The 20,953-nt window shown below is 44.8% G+C and overlaps 1 protein-coding gene and 1 long non-coding RNA gene across 3 annotated transcripts; both read right to left on the reverse strand.

Annotated features, from left to right (window-relative positions):
• Positions 1-1,482: 1,482 nt before the first annotated feature.
• Positions 1,483-12,049, reverse strand: LOC127348385 (ATP-dependent DNA helicase Q-like SIM). Its single transcript, XM_051374430.2, has 17 exons — positions 11,843-12,049; positions 11,577-11,639; positions 10,829-11,465; positions 10,482-10,701; positions 10,295-10,405; positions 9,956-10,145; positions 9,290-9,569; positions 8,858-9,051; positions 8,667-8,723; positions 6,457-6,537; positions 5,938-6,001; positions 4,906-5,005; positions 4,710-4,793; positions 4,364-4,451; positions 3,033-3,146; positions 2,745-2,837; positions 1,483-2,016 (listed from the first exon to the last, which is right to left on the reverse strand). Exons 3-17 carry the CDS (start codon positions 11,385-11,387, stop codon positions 1,705-1,707), a joined length of 2,547 nt encoding a protein of 848 aa, XP_051230390.1. The 5' UTR covers positions 11,388-11,465; positions 11,577-11,639; positions 11,843-12,049; the 3' UTR covers positions 1,483-1,704.
• A 4,888-nt stretch (positions 12,050-16,937) lies between these two features.
• Positions 16,938-19,491, reverse strand: LOC127335985 (uncharacterized). Of its 2 annotated transcripts, XR_007873147.2 has the most exons (4): positions 18,858-19,490; positions 18,414-18,444; positions 18,009-18,274; positions 16,938-17,738 (listed from the first exon to the last, which is right to left on the reverse strand). It is a non-coding gene; the product is annotated as an uncharacterized lncRNA (long non-coding RNA). The 2 variants fall into 2 exon arrangements; XR_007873132.1 differs by having other exon boundaries at positions 18,009-18,444; positions 18,858-19,491.
• Between the last annotated feature and the right edge of the window lie 1,462 nt (positions 19,492-20,953).

Raw genomic sequence — 20,953 nt, forward strand, 5'->3', positions numbered from 1 at the left:
TGACGAGCCGGCAGCGGCGTGCGGCACTCGAGGAGGCACTCGAGGAGGAGGCCCGCCAGCGGCGTGAGGCGCAGCGAGCGGCGGATCTAGCGGCGTTCTCCGCCCCCGCCTCCGCAGCCGAGGAGGCCGCGGCGCGGCGCAGCGAGGAGCAGATAAAGAAGCGACACCGTTGCGGCGTTCGACGCCTCGACGGGACAAGAGGCGCGACGGCGCCGGTGCACGGGAGGAGATGGAGCAGCGATGGGTCGACGAGCGCCGGCGCCCGGCGCGATGAGCGGCGGCCGTTCGTGAACGGCGTGACTCGATCGAGCGCCGGCGGCGTGAGTCGATCGAGCTCAGCAGCGGCGACGCGGAGGAGCGTCGACAATGGGAGGCGCTTACGGCGCTATGGGGGAGGCGGGCGGGCGATTGGCGGCGGCCGACGCGTTTGCGGCGGCGATGATGGAGACGCCAACAGATGTGGAGGAGGAGGCGCCAATGGAGGAGGAGGAGGCCGAGGCGGAGGAGACCGAGGTGGAGGACGACGACGACCCGACCGGTCCGACGACGACGCCCGCACCCGGACGAGACGGCCGATCGACAACGCGCCCTCGTCGAGTCCTTCGAGTCGGAGAAGAAGCTCCAGACGACGCCCGTGCCCTCGAAGAGGCGCATATTCGTCGCGCCATCGAGCTCTCCCTCCGGTGCGGCGCAGACGAGGGACGGCGGAGGACGCGCGGCGGGAGCGGCACCGTCTCGGCCACCGCCGAACGCAAGGAGAGGAGGCGCGCGCAGGAGGAGCTGCGGCGTAGGGGAGGCGACGACGGGGCGGGGCCGTCGAACGCGCCGCCGGGCGGTCAGTAGTCTAGGTTTAGATGAAATCTAGCCGTTTTCATTCAAACTTTGTAATATATAATCAAAATTGAATGAAAACCTTTATTTTCATGCACAAATATTCATTTGGGGCGGCGTTTGGGGGACGCGGCTGGGGAGCGACGTCCCCCAAACACGGCACGAACAAAACACGTCCCCCAAACGCTCGATCCGGCGCGGTTTGGGGGACGCGACTGGAGATGCTCTTAACTCTCTGCAGGCAGCTAGGTACATTTTTCAGGGAACGGAACAACGACAGCATTGTACGAACAGTCACCTCTACTCACGTTCTTTCTGACAGTTGCAGTTATCCTGGCCATCCATGCCGGAGAAGAAGTTCCGGTTTGCCGCTACGTGTCGATCAAACCGGAAGCAGAGCTGGGAAATGGACGACCGGAGTTTGACGAAACACCATGGATTTGACGCGAGAACAGGTGACGAGACGTCTTCACTGTTCAGATGAATCGGCCGTAGCATGTAGGCAATAATTTCTGGACCTGTACTTCTTTAGACCCACGTCACATGATTATACTATAGTTGAGGAAACTCTTTTCAAAACATTCACAAAAAATCATACAGAGATTAATACTTTGAGACAAATAAGCGGTAAATTTGTGCAACTCAAACTGGTAAACAGGCAATCTCTTCTCCAAGAAAACAACAAACACAACTGATCTCCAAATGTTTTACACTATCAGTAATAATTGCGCAATTTCATCTAGCTGAGCCTATCTGTCGGCTACCAGGAGAAACTGGGATCAGAATTGAACTATGCTATACTCTATAGGTGTTTACTTACCTTTAATCTCACAATAAGAGTTCTGTCATCTCATGAGCTCCTCACTCCTCATATTACCTTCTGCGCTTCGACTTGGAGAGTATCGCTGATAGCCTCTCTTTTGCAGTGGTGAAACCCATGGGCTGCTTCCGAGAACCCCTCTTCCTTTTCCTCCTACCCGTCTTGCCCGCAAGACGCTGGCGGCGTATCTCAGGATCTGCCCAACCCCTGCCCCACTCAGCGGAAGAAGATAAGGACTTTGGGTGAGTCATCGCCAGTAATGTAGCGGCATCAGGGTATGCGTATAAGCCTTCCTCATTTGGCTGTGAACTCAGAAAAATTAAGCCGGCTCTTGTTGGCTCTGGATTCTGGATTATGACACGAGGCTGCAAGAGGGTCCATTAATCAGTTGTGATAAAGGAAACTGAAACAAATAAATCAATGTATTACTGCCACGACAGCTCAGGATGATTTCCCCTTTCGATAAGTAATGTGGGTGTTACACCATAATAAATTATGCATATATTATGGCAACATTATTTGTACTCCCTGCATCACATAGGTCCCGGTATAATTCAAGAATAGCATTCATGCAGCAAATTTGGTCCTGAATTTTGTAGTGAAGGGCCGAGGGGAAAATTATAGAACAAAGTGTGTAGACAAGCTTCTGGAATGACTGACAAAGAGCACCAGAAAGGCAGAAATACTTCTTAGCCCTTAGTCCACCAATATTATTTTTCATACCAGGCAGCATCGCTGATATGATATTACCTGGTATCCATCTTTGCATGGTATGATAGCATGATACATGGCAGTTAATCTAGAAGTTATGTACTCACTACAATTCTACGCCAAATCATAATAGCTTCGCCCTATGACAGTAACTTCAATGGGCTATTCATTTCTACTTCAAAATAAGTTTGCCCAACATGCAAATACGCCAAGTCTAAAACTGAGGCAGATGCAGTAACATCAATTTGATTTTTAGGAAACGAGTAAGTGAGGCAACATCATCATGTAAGCACTGCCCCTGCAGGTGAATATCCCCTGCAACTATGCTATACTCTATAATGAGTTATTACTGTGTCAGACTACTGAAAAAAATAGTACTTACAATTTCAGCCGCTTCCTGTATGTATCCCATGTCCTCTAAAATACGAGCAAGACCTTGCCACCATACCTTGTCTGTCGTGGCAAACCTAGGAAGCTGAAAATAAATCGTAAGAACAGACTTGAGGACTGAAACTTATAACTAACAGGAACGAACATGATAAGTGAAAAGGTCATTGAAGTACTTATGTTGCAGGATTGCAGCGATGCTTAAGACTAGAAGTCTCAATTTACCGCCCCCAGTTCAAGAAATTTAAAAACACTATATGAATATAAGCATTAGAACACAAACCTTCTCTCGTATAAAACTGACTGCCGTTCTGAAATCAGGTACCTCCCCAAAATTTCGTCTTCCAGATCTGTAACAGTCTGTACTGTTGTAATTCATACCTTCAGTTGCCTGTCCCTGGATGTGTGTGTTCAAGATTTAGTCAAAGTACCAACAATATCAAATGTTCCAAAGTGCTAACAAATACAAACCAAAATTGCAATGAAGAGACCAAAACTTCTCAATTCCTTATCCTATAACATTTGCCTATTCAGGAACATCCCATGGAAAAGGCACTGTAGATAAAGTATGTAAGGGGAAAAGGGGACTCAGAACTGTGGACATTCTTGCATCTTAAAGTTGTAAAATGTGTCTATATATCCAAAGATAAGTAGCCAGGATAGCTATGGAGGTGGCGTTTTGGCTCATAGGAGCAAATGCTCCCATTATATAAAATAATTAAAAATTAATTTTAAAAATGTCAAAAATAATTGACATAAAATATTTGGTGTACATCGTGACATTCTATGTTCGTACATAAGTTTTCGTGGAAAAACAACATTTTGTGTGGTGTGTACAAAAAAGAAAAAAAAATGCTGCACGTAGTCGTGTTAGAACATCAAAATTTGTCTTTTTTATAGGAGCCACAGAATTTTTTTCTTTTTTCTGAAAATTTGTGTACCAACATAAAATGTCTAGATGTACATGTAAAAATTTAGTTTAGAATTTTTTTACACTTCAAAATATGGATTCACACAATAGGAGCAAATGCTCCTATGAGCCAAAGTGCATTTCCCGGATAGCTATTGACTATATGTACATAAGTCCTTACATGGAAATTTTATATCCAACGGAACCGAAAAATGACAGCATCCATCTAATTTGCAAACAACTAGTAACAAAAATAACTCTAGCATCACATTAACATTGTAAATTTGTAAGTCAAAAGCACTTTGTTTTATTCAAGACCCAGACTTTGGAACAGTGTGATTATAAGATCTGTGGTAAATTATGCACTATTTGTTCTTGTTTGTGCTTTCTTTTATTGTAAATGTAGAAATAACCTATTTACAAAATGTATCACTAGAGCAATCAGCTTAGGACACTTCCTCAGCTACTGAATTAGTCAGTGAGGTGATACCACACCTTTCTTCTGAAACAGAATCTCTCGTTTGAACTATCAAGGAAAATGATCACAAACTTCTAAAGATGATAAAAAAAACAAAATAATTATTATATGCTACTGAAATATTAGAGAGCAGATAAAACTAGTACAGACATCACATTTATCAGTGGTTCAGCACTAGAATAGGATATAGTCACATGGTCAACAGAACTTAAAGTTAGATATTCACAGTTTGAGATTGGAGCACATTCATGAACACAGCTGCTTCTTCCTTGAAATCATGCATTTGAGGAGGGCCATTAATACAAACATCGCACCTGAGGTGAAAAGCGAGTCAGAGAGACACTCACAGAAATACTGGACGAAATGAAGTTAAAATGGGAAATTTGATTCATGCCACAATACAAAGAAACAAGCTCCAAATATACCCTTGTTGTAACACCTATGGCTTCAATATATGTATTCTTTGAAAATTATACCATGGTACAACAGTACTAGAAAATACACACGAAACTGGAAAAGGCATGCCCTTATTTCATATAAGAAGAATATGCATTCAAAAGGTAGAAAAGTACATTTGACATCCTTCAAGACCAAGTTCCTCCCCAAAGTACTTTACTAGAATTTTGGCTCTGCATGTTGAAGTGTTCAAAGCATAGCTGCAATATAGAAAATATACATAGCCATTAAATAAAGAATTTTAATTGCATGATAATTATTCAATATATATTTTGGGCCATCAAGGTTTGAATTTATGGTTCCGAGACATACTGAAAGCAATCTCGTAGCATCCTGTATGCTGCCCTTGTCTGTTCATCACTTCTTTTGTTAGGAAGCAGTGTTGGTGTTCTCACAAAATTACAATATAGAGCTGCCAATAAACAATGTAAAGAAACAAGTGAAATTGTGCAGAGAGGAATAATAGCTTGCTTCATAACTAAGGATAAGAGTAGTGTCTGATACCAACAGCTTTGCAGTCCAATATGTACTTTGTTTCAGACAAAGACACAACAAAAAACATTTTTGTTATGAAGGTCCACTAAAATCTATTGACAATAATATTTTTTTACTAAATTTACTGCAGTAATAAAGTTCCTACTATTCAGCCAACAGAAAAAACATGCTCCAGAAAATAGCCTTGTACTACTTATTTCGTAAACCTAAGCCCCAATTGTCTCTACAGAATACAGATGTGTCGTCAATCATGTTCACTAAGGCCTAGGTACTATTCAAGCATAGAACTGTAACAGGAACAAACAGTACCAAAGTGTTGAATTGGAGCAATGTCATCCGGCAAGTATTATGAAAGCTTTTTCCTAACCAAGCTATATGTTTTACCAAATGTTTTGGTTAGGTTTCCCGGGTATAAATAGTTACTTAGAAATATCATTTCTAAAGATAAGTTCAGTTTCCTTATAGGCATCATAGTCCATCCTCCATATAAGGATACGAGTATCTAATGTGTCATGACTAAGCACAAAATTAATTTCAAAACCATTTGGATTAATTAGACAAACTCCAAATAAAATATATTATTACTTTATCATCCTTTTATTTGTAAAAAAGATTATGGCCCATATAAAGTCAGGATTTGAAACAGTTGGACAAGCTGAACTGCCAGTCAAACAACCAAATAAGTGGATTGCCTGTCCGGTTCACTCACCATCCTGGTTTTTTGAACTGGTTGCAGGTAAGCGTATGCGGTATGTATAAATGCTCTCTAGTTAGCGTACAATTCATCAGTTTCTTCAGTGAAACAAGCCAAACAACATTAGAACAAAAATCTGAAGTATAATAACTCACTGCAATCTGACAACTTTCCATCTCTACCAGCACGACCAGCTTCTTGATAATACGCTTCCAAACTCTGGATAAATAAGGGCCAAGAGAACTCAGGCACAAAGAATAAACACAGCAAAGGTTAACCCAACTTGGATGTACTTGAACTATCCAGGAAAATGCTAGTTAAACCGTTGTGTTTCTGCATGATATTATATTATTGGGTCAGTAATTCAACCTGACACTGTCTTTTACAGCAGTGAGAACCAATCAGCAAAACCAAGCCATAAAACTTAAACTGTTAAACACACTCAGCCCCAGTAATTTTCAGACTGCACTGTACTTATTCGATAACTCCTTAATTGCTATGGCTGTAATTTTCTAGATTGGCATGCAACATATATGTATAAGCTTATGGGTCTTCTAAGCCATTTTTATATGTATACCAGAACAACAAATCATCTGTTCTTTTACAGAGACATAGACTCATGCGGGAAAGTATTGTTCAGAAGGGAATACACCAATACTGAAGGACAAACTAACCTGTGGTAAACCATAGTGAATAATTCTCCTGACATTTGACTTGTCAATTCCCATGCCAAATGCTATTGTAGCCACAACAACCTATATAGAAAGGATTAAATCATCAGAAGTAGGGGAGAAAGGACTGAATGGTTTAACAAAGTTTGGCAGAGACTAGTGGGAACCGTTTGGTGTCCAAGGAACTAGCATCCCCTTTTGGTTAAGAGCATGATAGTGTTTCAAAAATTCCATACAAAATTTGATGATGTATTCCAAAACATTAGGAAAACTTGGAAATTTTGGAGACCAGATTCATCCCTGATATGAATAGTTAAATAAATACAAAAAAAATTGATAACATGGTGAAGTTTCAGTTAATAATTAAGTATACTGAAGCATGAGCCATGTAATATCAGGATTCAGGTGATTTATCACTTTAGTTGAAGCCATTTCCTCAAGGGATTGGCATAACACTGTAAAGAATGTTGATAACGTGGCATGTGTCCAATAGAGAGTATTGTTGGAATTTATCAAGTGCCCACTTGTGCTTAGCAAGAATTATAAGAAAGAAAGCAAGTACCATCAAATATCAAACATTTGCATCTTATCAAGTCCCGAGATCTTAACAATGGGAACTAAATCAGAATTATGGACCGTTATCACTTTAACATGTACAGAAGTGGAAATACTAAGTCCCTTATCCACGATGCTACCTCAGAATAAGAGAGTGGATTTGGTGATCAGGGGGATACGTGAGCACGCCCTAGCTGCCGTTGGATCAACGTTGAGATTCATTTTATGGCTCACGGCGACCATACGGTGTGAGTACCTTTCTCTCGTGAAAACGCTGCTAAACGCTGCCCCACCACGTGCCTTATCCTCTTATTCCGCTCGTCCTTCACTCCTTCCCCAAATCATCTTCACAAGCGCGTCTCGGCCACACGAGCTCCCACACGCGCCGCCCGCTCCCAAGCGATGCGTGTCTCGGCCTCGTCGCGCGGTGCGCCTGCTCCCGGCGCCGCCACCGCAGCAGGACGTCCGTGCTCCTCCCCGTCCCCATCGTGGCCTATGCTGCCGCCGTCCCCGAGGCCAGCACCGGCAAAACGACGGGGAGGAGTTGGCTGTGGCTCTGCAGGGGAGACGAGCGCGGGCGGAGCGGCCAGATGCGGCAGACGGCAGGATCAGGAACTCATCCGTTGGCGAGGAGGGCCTCGAGCTCGAGCCCCGCATGGTTGAGGAGGGAGGCCTTGCGTTGTCGAACTCGTCTGCAGTTGGGGAGGTAGGACCATGCGCTTCTGCCGACTGCCGTTGCGCGTCCTCGATTGGAAGGGGAGGCTTCCGACGAAGGGCGGTTTCGATTTGGGAATTTTCTTTCCCCTGCTAGCTGTTCGATGAGATATGCAGGTTCGATTCGGTTGTCGGACGCATGGTGAAGCCTGTTCACCCGAGCGGGAGTCATACCAGTCGCCCGCAAGGAAAAGCCTTCTACGAGCAAAGTAGACATGTTGATCTAGTCCAGCGACGCCCACCTACTCAACCTGCTCCGTCGCAGACATTGCCGGTTGGCCTCGAGCTGGAGTCCCGCGTGGTGGAAGAGGATGAAGACAACACCGGATCTAGGCCAGCAGCAGTGGATCTGGCCTCCCCTGTTTGTTGTATTTTATTCTTTTCTGTTTGGTTTATTTGTTCGGTTTTCTAGATGCAATTTTCGTTCATTGCTTAATTGTTTGAAACTGCTATGTTCATGAATCTGAGTTCTTAGATCTCGTTCATTTGTACAGTACTATGAATTTTTGGATAAATGTCTTGGATCCCAATCGGAAAGTGTAAGAAAATTTTCTTGTACTATGAAATTTGTGCGGCGCTACCTGTGGTTATTTTGGAGAGAGAGAGAGAGAGAGAGAGAGAGAGAGAGAGAGAGAGAGAGAGAGAGCGGTGGAGGTAGAAGAGGACAGAAGGGTGGTCTATTTTACAGACGCGACCACATGCGCCTTCCCCTGTGTTAACGGATTAATGGATGGCGTTAGACACATGTCGAGCAGCTAGGGCGTGCTCACGTATCCCCCTGATCACCGGGCTTCATTTGCCCAGAATAAATATGCACATCAGTAGTTGAGATCATGGAAATTGCATCCATAAATGGGAAAGATCAACCTTCCATAGCATATCCCAATCATATGTGAAACGAAACAAAACAATATCAAATGAACATACTTATGGTTACCACTTACCTCTAAGGCATTGCAATGGAACTGCTCATGCACCTGCCTCAAATGTGCTCTAGGCATCTGGAAAGAAGTATCAGATAGATTCAGACAAGGCACATGATTGCATACATTAAGAGAAGCAGTATGTTTGCAGTCTGTAAACATTAAATCTATTCTCTTATAAAAAGGTAGCATGTTCCATAAGTGGTGCCAACCTTTGCATTATACGCTGCAGCTTTGAGGCCTGATTTACACAGATAGTTAGCTAGTTCCACAGTTCCTTTCCTCGTGGGTACATACACAATTGTAGGACCTTGATCAAAACTTTCTGTTGAACTAGTTTCATGGGATGGCACAGGAGGTGCAAAGATCTCAGGCCGCGAGCTTTCAAGGAACTCCCCACATGAAACTGTAAGAGAAACTCGGATGTCAGTCAGAAGCATACATTAGGCTAGACAAAAACGAATAACTATCTTCAAAACACTGTTATCATGCATCCTGTCAATATTCATATCGAGGGTAAAACTGGATTTCATGAAAGATACCACGTTCTGAAAAAAATATCTTTAAAATAATAACTGGAGCCATACGGCGTCCTCCCAAAAGCAAATAGTTGTAAAACTAGTAACAGAAGATTTGTCCATTACCATCAAAATCATCTACTCCTGGATACTGATCCAGCTCATGTTCGGTGTTTTCTTTTACCAGAGACTTGGCAAGTTTATTTATTTTAATGTCAGGAACTTCCTCTTCGTCGTCTGATGCACTATCATCCAGAGAGTCATATGAACTGCTTTCAGACTCAGGCTCAACTTCATGAAGAATTCTCTGGCCTTTCCCCCTGAAATTCCTTGAAGCATTGTAAGTCCCTATAAGTTCTTGAAAGTCCTGTCCATATGATGAGGCAGAGGTTTTACTGTGCTTTACCTGCAACCAGAAACAGAAGGGGAGAGGGGAGAGGGGTTACTCTGAAGTGGCATAAGACCGTAATGCATCTGCATAGCTCTAAAACACTGTGTTTCATATGCACATACTGAAGTCCAGAAGAGAGAATGTTTCAACTAAAGGAAAGGAAGGTATTCAGATCCTAGTAAACATTTAAGAGAATGTACATTCAAATGCCTATCTATGGCTATGCACACCACAGCGTTTGTTTATTAGATATACCAACACAATTCTACGTCACAAACATTTGACTTTCTTCCATGTGTTTTAGTGGTTAGTAAGGTAGAGGGATCCCAATTATACAATCTGGCATAGCATACCACAATGTATCCTCTGGACAGAACATGCAAAAAGAAAGATTTACTCACAGTAAATCGAAGGTTTGGCCGGAAAAAGGACGTCAAGACAACCACTGTATGTTCTGACATTTTCAAGGACTTGAGAATGTCTTCTCGTACATGGAAAGTTGCAGTAGCAGTCAATGACATCAAAGGAATATCATGTTCCAAGAACTTCAATTTGCTGGAACAGAAGTTTTCTCGAAGCACGGACAATCTCCTGTAGCAGAAAATAATGTTTGTAAGTACCAGAGTGAAAATTATATCACTGGCATGTAAGTCGCAGACTAAACTAGCAATGATGAAAAACAGTGCTAAGTACTGACTTGCACCTTGCTTTAATATAGGATATCGAATACAAGAGCAGACCTATAGTCAGGTCGGAAATCATGACCCCATTTAGAAACACAGTGAACTTCATCTATGGCAAAAAGTGCAATCCCTGGGTTTTCTGCAAGTTTCTTCAACGGTTCCATCAGTCTGCATGTACAGAAGTTGCCAAATAAGCACAGCAATCCATAAATCCTTTTTAGCATTTGCGAAGAAGAATGATTACCTTAAAATTGTCTCAGGGCAAACATAAACAATCTTATACTTGCCAGCCATCGCTTTGCCTTCAACACGATTATCTGGCTGCCCTGATCCAAGGAAGCATGCTGAAATCCCATGTTTTGCAAGTTTAAGGCACTGATCGTGCATTAGACTAATCAAGGGTGAGATGACCACCACAATCTTGGAAGTCAAAAGAGCTGGGATCTGGAAGCAAAGGGACTTTCCTGGCAACATGGTCATTTGAACAGCATTCAGTTTATTAAGGGATGGCTAAAACGTTGCATAATATAGTGCCAAATGGCTAAGAAGACAAAGAATTAAGAGCATATATAATCAGGAATAATAAACTACCTGATCCAGTTGCCGCTAGAACAAGACAATCCTTGTGAGCAAACCAAGCATCCAGGGCTTCCTTTTGGAAACCCTTGACACAGGAGAATCCAAAATGCTTTTGCAAAACAGCACTAATTTTGTCGGTCCGCTCAAACTCGCCTCTTGAATTCTCAAGCAAAAACTGAGGTTCAGGCTTTGATTTAGAACAGACAGCAGCAGTCGCTTCAGGGCCGATGGAGGCTAATAAACAAGAAAACGAGGTACTCGGTTCCCCGCCACGAGACACCGTTTTACTGCCAGTGGTTGAGGCGATGTGATCGGTAATACTAGACTGCTTAAATTTGCCCCTGGGATTAGCCAGCCTAGCGCTCCTGTCAGGACGGCGTCTTTGCGACCCCCCACTCGGCTTTCTCTGCTCACCCCCAGACCCATTCAGCATGAACTCCACCACATCAGCACGGCATGGTCCCACGACCCCAATCGCCTCGCTGATCTTGTCGAACTCGAACCCCATCTCGAGCAACTCGGCGATGACGTGGTCGGCAGATACGTCGGTGCCGACGGAACTGGCTTCCATGGTTAGAACGAGTGAACTGTGCTTTCAGACCAAGCTTGGTGCTCGCCTGCTGAATACCAGATCCTCGAGGCTGTTTGGCTGCAGCGTGGTCAGTATAGTCAGGTGTCACGGCGTAGAGGACCATCGATGCTGCATAGAGGGTTTGCTAATGTAGGAAACGAGGGATTGTGCTGTTGTGCACCGATTTACCTGGCCCAAAATCTGCACTGCAGAGGTAGGCTCGACTTGTGGATCAACAATCTCCTTCAGCAACTGGAACACAGAAATTACAGTACGCGTCAGCGAGTGGAGAGCCAAATCAACTCCTGGGGCTGGCCGCAGGCAGCGCCGCAGCCAGACCGGTCAATAATTCCGTTTTGGCAATCGCGTGCGCGGTGCTCATCGGTTTGAACCAAACGATCTGGGGGTAAGGTCGGATCGAAGAGGGGCGGCGCGAAGAAATGGCGAGGGTTTACCTGATGGAATCGGGAGAATCCGGACTTTTCCGCGCCCTCAGCCTCCCGCCGCTGGGTTTGGGCCCTCCGCCGCCGCCTGCTGCTCGCGGCTCCGGGGAGAGAAGCGGGGAAACGGGGATGGGCGAGGGCTTTTTCGAATGGTGGGAGGGAATGAGGCGGAGTTTCATTCGGGGCTGTGGCTGGCATGTGGGGCCAACTGGGACGGCGGCGCGGGGAAGGAGGTCTTTTTTCAGATCCGATTTCGAGGGACCGCCGCTGTTCGTAGTAGTCCAAAGCAAACTAAAATCATCTCCAGCCCGCCAGCCGCACATGCATTTTGGATGTGAGTTGCATCCGTTTCCATCGGGCCGTGGACACAAAATTGGTTGCCATGTCACAAATGACCATTTGCGTTCGGGATAGCCTAGTGGTCCGATGCAAATAATTTCTTGGTCATTTTTGAAATAGAAATTATTTTACATAGTACCGAAAAATAGAAATAAACCCTAGTCTACTACTGGCGCACCTCCATAGCCACCTACTACTAGCGCTCATCCACGGCCGCCTACTGTTGGCCGTTGTCGTCGATGAAGACCAGGGCTGGAGCTGCCCACGGCCATGGCCAATAGAGAGTCCCTGTTGGCGCGAGTGCTGGCGGTAGAGTGCACGCGCATTGGCATGACCGGAGGAGTCACTAGCGCACCTTGAGCGTTGATGGAGATGCAACAGTTGATGATGATGGTATGATGTGTTGTCCTCCAATGATCCCTGAAGCAGCGATGATTTTCCCTTCCTGGCATGGTGTTTCATAGATGGTGGTGTCTGCGTATGTTGGATCTAAGATCCGTCTTCGCGAGGTGAATATCATTGACGAGGTGGTCCTCCTGGCGGGCCGTACGGGCAGCCAGTATGTGTGGGCTTCGCCCTATACCGATCGCTGTTAAACTCTCAGGAGTTTACTCTTGCGTCCGCTCTTCACCCAGGTGAGTGGAAAATTATTTAAATGACTTTTATCAGTTAAAAACATCATGTTATTACATAACATGACAATCCCAACTGATATATTCGTAGAAGACTTGATACTTTAGGATCCTGCTGAAACAAGGGTAAAAGGTGAGCGCCGTAAAATACCAAAATCATATGTCTACTTATGCAAAAACAAGAGGTAAATATGCTTCAAATATGGACTCATCAATCCTTCTCAATCGTGAGGATCATCTCCTTCTTGCTCCAAGGATCACTGGTATGATCACTCAGCTAGTATCCATCTATACGGTAATTCAGTCTGTCAGTGTTATGTCGTCCAGGGTGTTGTGCTAATGCGAGAGTGGTGCAGCTTTACTACGCATATGTGGAAAAAATCGAGAGACAAAGAGAGGGAGAGGGTAGCCTCTAAGCACTAAACATGGGGAGGGGCCAGCCCTTTCCTCTCTTTATATAGGATGGTGGACCCCCCAGTCGTCGGCCACCAAAAGAGGGGATTCGGGCGCCCAAAACAAAACCCTAAGCGCCCCTCCCCCAACTTGGCCTGCGAGCGAAGTGGGAAGGATGGCCTAGGTGGGCCTCTAAGGCCCATGCGGCTGCCCCTAGGTGGGCTTAGCCCCTGGGACATCTCATGTGCCGCTCTGCCCTCTAGCACACTTCAGAATATTTTTGAATGCTTCGACACATCTCTATCGTTAGGTGGAGTAATATCCCAATCTCGAACTATTCAAGTTTTCATACATACTTTCATATGCACTTAATCATCACCGTTATGATCACCCAGTTATGAGCAACGTAGAATTACAGTTAATGCATGCCTTCCGGTATGAGGACACTTGATATTCTCATGGCCAAGGACATGTGCTTAAGATAATAACATAATGATAATACTAACAACACAACGCATGATGGAACTATCTCGTAGTATATCGGACATGCCCAATACCCTTTGTTATTCTAACAATGTACTCTCATTGTTGGTGGTATCCTTGTTACTTTAACAATTGCTATGATCATGACACAACACATGAGTATTCCTAGAGGCACCGCCGGGCACAATCGTTCCTAAGCCGGAGCACGTGCCTAGGCTTCCGGCGAGCATCGCAACTTACTTTGATGAAAATTTAGTTAAAAATTTGTTCAGGCTTACAGTGTGTCCAGTCTGTCAGTGCCTAGAGGCAGGACTAGAAACATCTTGGTGTTTAAATCTTTACACATGCTTATGAGTTTCTTTTGAATCTCACTTTCAAGAAACATATTAGTTATAACACAATAAAATGAATATTAATTATGAGAATATATTATAATATTTATTATTGTCTCTAGGATATATTTCCTCACTCGTTGAAGTTCATCCTCGCAAAAATGATGACTTGATTGCTTTCCTAATTTATATCCAAGGTTCTTGGGGTAAACAAGATGGACCCAGTTGTAGTTTATAACTTTTTGAGGACCCGGCTGCGTTTTGGCAACCAAAAAAGGGCTAAGCGGTTGGAGCAAATAACATTTGGCATACCCATTTCTTCTCCCTCCATGAACCATAACTATTTTGCTTATTCGAATTATATGTAACCTGTTGGAAATGCTCGCAGGGCATGGTGTTTGGTAGCATGCATGAGACTAAGCCAAACCCTAATTGAAAATTGTGGTTGATTGGTTACCCACATTACTTTCGGCGTGAATCGGGTGTGAAACGCAAACTAGCCCGGCTAGCATGGACGAAGCAACCATTTCCGTGGTACCAGTCTTGCTGCGATGCAAGGAGGAAAGCCGCCGAGCACGAGCTCATGCGGCCATACATATGGTGGGAGCTCGGGTGCCACAGTGCAAAAAGGGCGGGAGAAATCCGCTCACCTCCCGCTAAAGCCCTCCCCACACAGGCACTCTCACCGCCCAAAACCAGAATTGCACGTTCCATGCACACCAGGACCTTGCCGTCGTTATCTGCGTGCGATGTTGGTCTCACAGAAGAATCAAAGATTAAGATGGTTGGTTTAAAAATACAATGTCCTTGCATGGGAACAGATTCCTTCAAAGCTAACATCACACATTTCCTTAAAACTTATTCCGAGTAACTAAATTACCTTTTTTTTATCAAGGTTTGTAGATTAATTGCAGGAGTACAATTTTCGCACGCATTGATGCTGAACTATTTGTTTCCTAGAGCCTCTTGAGTTTTTCTCTGATTTCAGAGATTGGAGCAATTGTTGGAATTGGATGGGGCTGGAGCCACACGTGTGCTTTGTCTGAAGCCCATCCGACACGCACCCCCGCCGTGAGTTCGGCCTCGGCCACGCCGTTGATGTGGTTGTATTTGTACACACGACTGTCGAAGAATAAGTACGCACATCCACCCAACCGTGTGGTGGCTTCGGTGGTGAAGCTTGCCGGGGACGCAAGGAACAGGACGCGGTCCTTCAAGCTCTGGCCATCCCTCGCCACCCAACGGACTTTGCCGCTGCTGTTGGCCCCTACAAGGGCGTGCAATGTAACCGACAGTGTGCTCGTCAGATCGTTCAGGTTCTGTTTGGATATGACGGTCGCCCACATTAGCTCATTGCCTGACTCGAAGATGTAGCTGCACTTTGCATCTCTTGAATTACTCCTCATCTCGAGCCTGCCTCCACCCGCGGCACCATTGCATATGAAGTCCGGCGTAAGCACAAACCAAAACTTCAAGTTCACGCACACCAGGATCTTGCCGGCATGATATGCGGCGCTCAGAATGTAGCTTGCGCCAAAAGAGGTCCTCTTTTCTGCAATAGTCCACGCCCCAACACCGGGACGCAAGACCGCTGCCGTGAAATCGTTTGACGCAATGCTGTAAACAAAGATGGTGCCATCACTGTAGACGATGCCACGAGACTTCTCCATACGCCGGCTGATGATCTCGCCGCCATCGTTGTTCTCCCGGAAACGAGGCAGCACGGTGGTGGCTCCCGTGATAAGGTCGGTCATCGTTGGCTCGGGACGCACCGTTAAGAACCAGGCCGCCTTGCCATCCGCCCTAGCCACCCAGTTCTTGTCGCCGCTAGATGATGTGCGTGGCAGGAGGACACCGTTGCAGCCATCGTACGGCGATGTTGTCCGCGACGAGATGCGTCTCATGTTGAGTGGCAGGTGCAAGAGGAGGTCCTTGCGTACCGCCAGCGGCCATGGCAGAAACCTGGGGCGGATCGCTGCCGGGGACGGCGCCGATTCGCGCCACGGTTTGCAGACGGCATGGAGGCGGACGAAATCGGCGGCGTCGTGCAGGTGGCTGGAGATTTCACGGACCATGTCCGGCGAGAGAGCGGCCCACGGCCTCGAGGGTGGCACGAGCTCCATCCGATCGGATCCTAGAAACAGACTAGTAAAAGTGCACGCGCTATGCTCGTCTTGATGAATACAGATTCAACAGAAACGTGTTACATGTCTATTAGTAACCGTTGTAGTCCAATACTTCATAAACATCATTCTCAGATTAAAACTTACGATTCATATTCATCATATTACAAAAGATATACAAAACAGTTAAATCATAGGTATTTTGAACCTGTTCAAATAATTCTAGATATTTTGCAAAAGCCACAATCTTGACATATGCGAGAACTATTTCTCTTTGTGTACTTGAGCCCATCAACTCTTCAGTGATGCTATGCAGATTCCGTGCAAATAGGAAACCATCAACGATTTACGAAGATGCATTATTATCAAGTAGATAAGCACTGTTTACACCTTTTGTGTGCTAGCGCCACTAAAGAATGAAACTATCTCATAAATGTCGATACACATTCCATAGGTAGCTAGCATGAGGTTGAAGCTCTTCATGTTACAACAACTCACCAATCTCCTCATGTCCAAACATTGGACAAACTACAACTACTAAAATGAAAAGATAGGACGCTAGCATAAATATGGATTAGGGCTTATATTATTTTCCTTAATGAGTTGCAACATAGTTTCTGCCCGTGGGACTCAAACCTCATGCCATAACCTAATAAAGGCAGCCACAACATCTTAACAAAACTGTAGCATCTACTAAAATGTTTCAAGTATATAAACCAAGACAATGATAAATGAAACTTTAGTCAATTCTTGCTTCGCAACCGTCAAGTTCAGAAGCACAAGATTGCAAAGAAGAGGGTGGAAGTGATTGTCCTTGTTACTCAAGCTAAAAGGATGTATTATGCAATATTCATAAACTAAATAATTATGACGTAGCGATTATTATCGCTATCAGCTTGCAGTAGAATTTTAAATGTAAATGTACATATCAAAATAGTTGAGTGCTCACGGATAGTTGAGTAGGTAGAGAAGTCATGCTTAATCCCTAAGTCATGTCATCTCTACTGATACTCTGAAACCATTACACCACAATTACTTTGGAGTACAACCTGTATCAAAATAATATTCTTAACTGTATTTTCTGCAAAACACAAGCACCACTTCCCTCGTGTGTAAGTACAACTCCAGAAATCTTGCACCCTTATTAAAATAAGAAGTAGCAGGGTCAAAACATTGCAGCTATAAAATTTGCTCTGTTTATACACACTTTATTCAGTTTTCCATAATAAGAATAAACAATAGGTCAAGATGTTGCAGTGTACCGCCCGTACAAACTTAATTCAGTTTTCCACAATAAGGATAAACGATAGGTCAAGATGTTACGGCTAAAGAAAAACTGTACCAGCTGGACACACTTCATTGAGCTTTCCACAAATAAGGATAAAAGATGGAGTAACGAACTCACTCCACTTTTGCTATCTGTAATAGTGTACATTAAGTTAATGACGAACAAGAAAGAGAAAATTGCTTGCCTTGTTTTGTGAGGTCTATAATCTTGGCAGCATGCTGATAATAATAAATGAGGGTTCTCTCCTAAATGCTTGATTACGTGCTTGACTCCTTGAACATATGCTTTTCATTGAATTGCAGCATGAAGCAGAACTGCCTGAGAACAAAAATATATAATCTCTTAACTGGTAAGAGACTTCTATTGGAGTCACATCAATGTTAAAGAACCAAAAACTAACTGATAAGAGTGCATCTAGAAACGGTGCAAATCATGATTAGTTTGTTATTGTATATTGTCGGTATATCACAGGAAGCAGGACAGTGCAAATCATGTTGCGGCCTTTTATTTCAGAAACAGGTTTATCCTTTGGATAAAAATGGCAATTTGATGTTCCAATTCTTGACAGAAATAAGAGTAGACCCTTACCTTACTTTACAGAAGCAAGTTGAATCCGAATAGAGGATGGTCTTGGTATTGGCGAAGGAACTGATCAGGTAAGAGCAGCTATTCTGGACCAGCATAGGGCTTAGCGGCGTGCCGCAACTCTAACACCATGGTTCCAGCCTTGCCGTGGATTAGCTGCGGCATGCATCGACCAAGGGGGTTGTCGGGGGATAGAAACGCAAACTCGTAGGTAGTTATAGGTCTTACTATACGTCCAAGTCATGCATGATTCCACCAAGACACGTGCACTTCAGAGGAATTGGATGTAGAACAACCACAAAATCAGAAATAAGAAAAGGATTAGTAGTAAAAGGAGATGAACAAGGTTCATCAAAAACATGTAAAATGAGATGGATTGGCATATATAATAGGATAATAAACTTGTACCAGTTTCAGCACTTCTACATATCTCTGCAGCCTGTTTAACAGAAAAAATATCAGAAGAAAAGAAAATCCCATGCCTGTTTAATCTACATTTCCAAATATTATCAGGTCAAATATAGTGTTCCAGAAAAATGTCGTCAATGGTGAAAATAAATTTGAATGCCTATTTATTCAACCATGATGGAATTTACAACAATCTTCATAATCTGTTGTAAATTGGCTCCTCTACCATAATTGACATAATAAATTTCAAGTGTATGGTAATGTTTGAGGATGATCAAAACCTGAGGTGAATTCTCCACAAAAACCGATTAACAACTTCTAGAATTTTTACAAACAAATAGCATGAACAAATGTGAATCTCAATCACAATTCTGTTTCTTATGCATGTTCTCTCAACTTTGAAATAACGATGGAGATATAGGCACAGAAACTGAAGGCGCTCACCTGGTCGCCTGGATGAGAGATGACGGGAGTAATGAAGAGTTGCTGAGCCTTATGCCGTTGACGTAGGCCGAGAAGACAACTGACTTTGCGGGCACCCTGGTCCGTGGGCTTTCGATGGAAGCGTACCTGATGCAAGCATAAATAAAATCGGTGGCAACCACAGATGTTGCCGACATGTGGTGCGTGCCCCATCGACCTGGGTGCCTCTCCTTGGTCCGAGCGCTACGGCCGATCGGGAGCGGCAGATACTCTGGCTGGCTGCTCCATGTCCGGGGCGAGAAAGGCCATGCGAGTAGAGTCAGAGGAGCGCCGTTGGCCTACTCTTCGCCAAATCTGATGCAGGACGGGGGCAGGGAGGCATACCCCGATTCCATTACATATGAGAGGGTATATCACTATTTCAGATCCCCCAGCCCTCCCTCCCCCCAGAGGTAGTGGCACGACGCGAGTCTCCGGCTCTACTGCCTCCAACTGGACCGGCAGTGCGGACGTCGGCGCGGAGGAGGCATCTGGGCGGACGGCAATTAAGGTGGTCGGGACTTGGGTGGCGGTGGAAGAGAAAGAGGGCGGATGGGGCACGGCGGCGTGATTCTTCAGGATGTGGAGAACTCGCTCGGAAGGGGCTGATCTAGCGGAACCGTTTCGTTGTTGTTCCGTATTTTGGGGGATGCGGAAGTCTCGAGCGTGGGGAGATGGTGCAGCGGAATTCGTGGGTGGGGAGAACGGATCATTCTGCACCGTGTGATGTGAGTGGACGTAGGGTCATGATTCAATTTTCCAACGGCATTTCGTGCCTTTATAAGTAGTAGAGATGAGGCAGAACATTAATCTCCTTCAAATCAATCCTTTCCTTGTTTGTGCTCAGTACGTAAAGGGCATAAGAACTCTTATTTATAATTTTTCCTTGCAAAATTTATCGTGAGTTCATGACTCTGGACTCTGCGGAGTCCTTGAACGAGACGATGCGGATTTGACTTTAAGATTCCTTTCATTTTACCCCGTGCTTTTTAATCATGTCTCACTTATCCTAGCCATAGTGTTAGCATCATTCACCTTGCCACACAAATGAAGGAATCAACCTTTTCGGCCTTCGTGTCTATCGGACTAGGGTTTCAGCGGCGCCACTGATACGTCTCCGACGTATCGATAATTTCTTATGTTCCATGCCACATTATTGATGTTATCTACATGTTTTATGCACACTTTATGTCATATTCGTGCATTTTCTGGAACTAACCTATTAACAAGATGCCGAAGTGCCGATTCTTTGTTTCTGCTGTTTTTGGTTTCAGAAATCCTAGTAAGGAAATATTCTCGGAATTGGACGAAATCAACGCCCAGGGTCCTATTTTGCCACGAAGCTTCCAGAAGACCGAAGAGGAGACGAAGTGGGGCCACGAGGTGGCCAAACCACAGGGCGGCGCGGCCCAAGCCCTGGCCGCGCCGACCTGTAGTGTGGGCCCCTCGTGACGCCCCTTGACCTGCCCTTCCGCCTACAAATAGCCTTCGTCGCGAAACCCCCAGTACCGAGAGCCACGATACGGAAAACCTTCCAGAGACGCCGCCGCCGCCAATCCCATCTCGGGGGATTCAGGAGATCGCCTCCGGCACCCTGCCGGAGAGGGGAATCATCTCCCGGAGGACTCTACGCCGCCATGGTCGCCTCCGGAGTGATGTGTGAGTAGTCTACCCCTGGACTATGGGTCCATAGCAGTAGCTAGATGGTTGTCTTCTCCCCATTGTGCTTAATTGTCGGGTCTTGTGAGCTGCCGAACATGATCAAGATCATCTATCTGTAATTCTATATGTTGTGTTTGTTGGGATCCGATGAATAGAGAATACTATGTTATGTTGATTATCAATTTATATCTATGTGTTGTTTATGATCTTGCATGCTCTCCGTTACTAGTAGATGCTCTGGCCAAGTAGATGCTTGTAACTCCAAGAGGGAGTATTTATGCTCGATAGTGGGTTCATGTCTCCGTGAATCTGGGGAAGTGACAGAAATCTCTAAGATTATGGATGTGCTGTTGCCACTAGGGATAAAATATTGGTGCTATGTTCGAGGATGTAGTTACTGATTACATTACGCGCAA

Source organism: Lolium perenne, chromosome 1 (genome assembly GCF_019359855.2).
Source record: "Lolium perenne isolate Kyuss_39 chromosome 1, Kyuss_2.0, whole genome shotgun sequence".
NCBI classification, from domain to species: domain Eukaryota; kingdom Viridiplantae; phylum Streptophyta; class Magnoliopsida; order Poales; family Poaceae; genus Lolium; species Lolium perenne.

Coding starts and splice junctions, on each gene's coding strand:
- LOC127348385 (XM_051374430.2), bottom strand. CDS start 11,387: ATGGAAGCCAGTTCCGTCGGCACCGACGTATCTGCCGACCACGTCATC. Junction 9,570..9,955: donor GGCCAAACCTTCGATTTACT/GTGAGTAAATCT, acceptor TTCTGGTTGCAG/GTAAAGCACAGTAAAACCTC. Junction 6,002..6,456: donor TTCACTATGGTTTACCACAG/GTTAGTTTGTCC, acceptor TTATTTATCCAG/AGTTTGGAAGCGTATTATCA.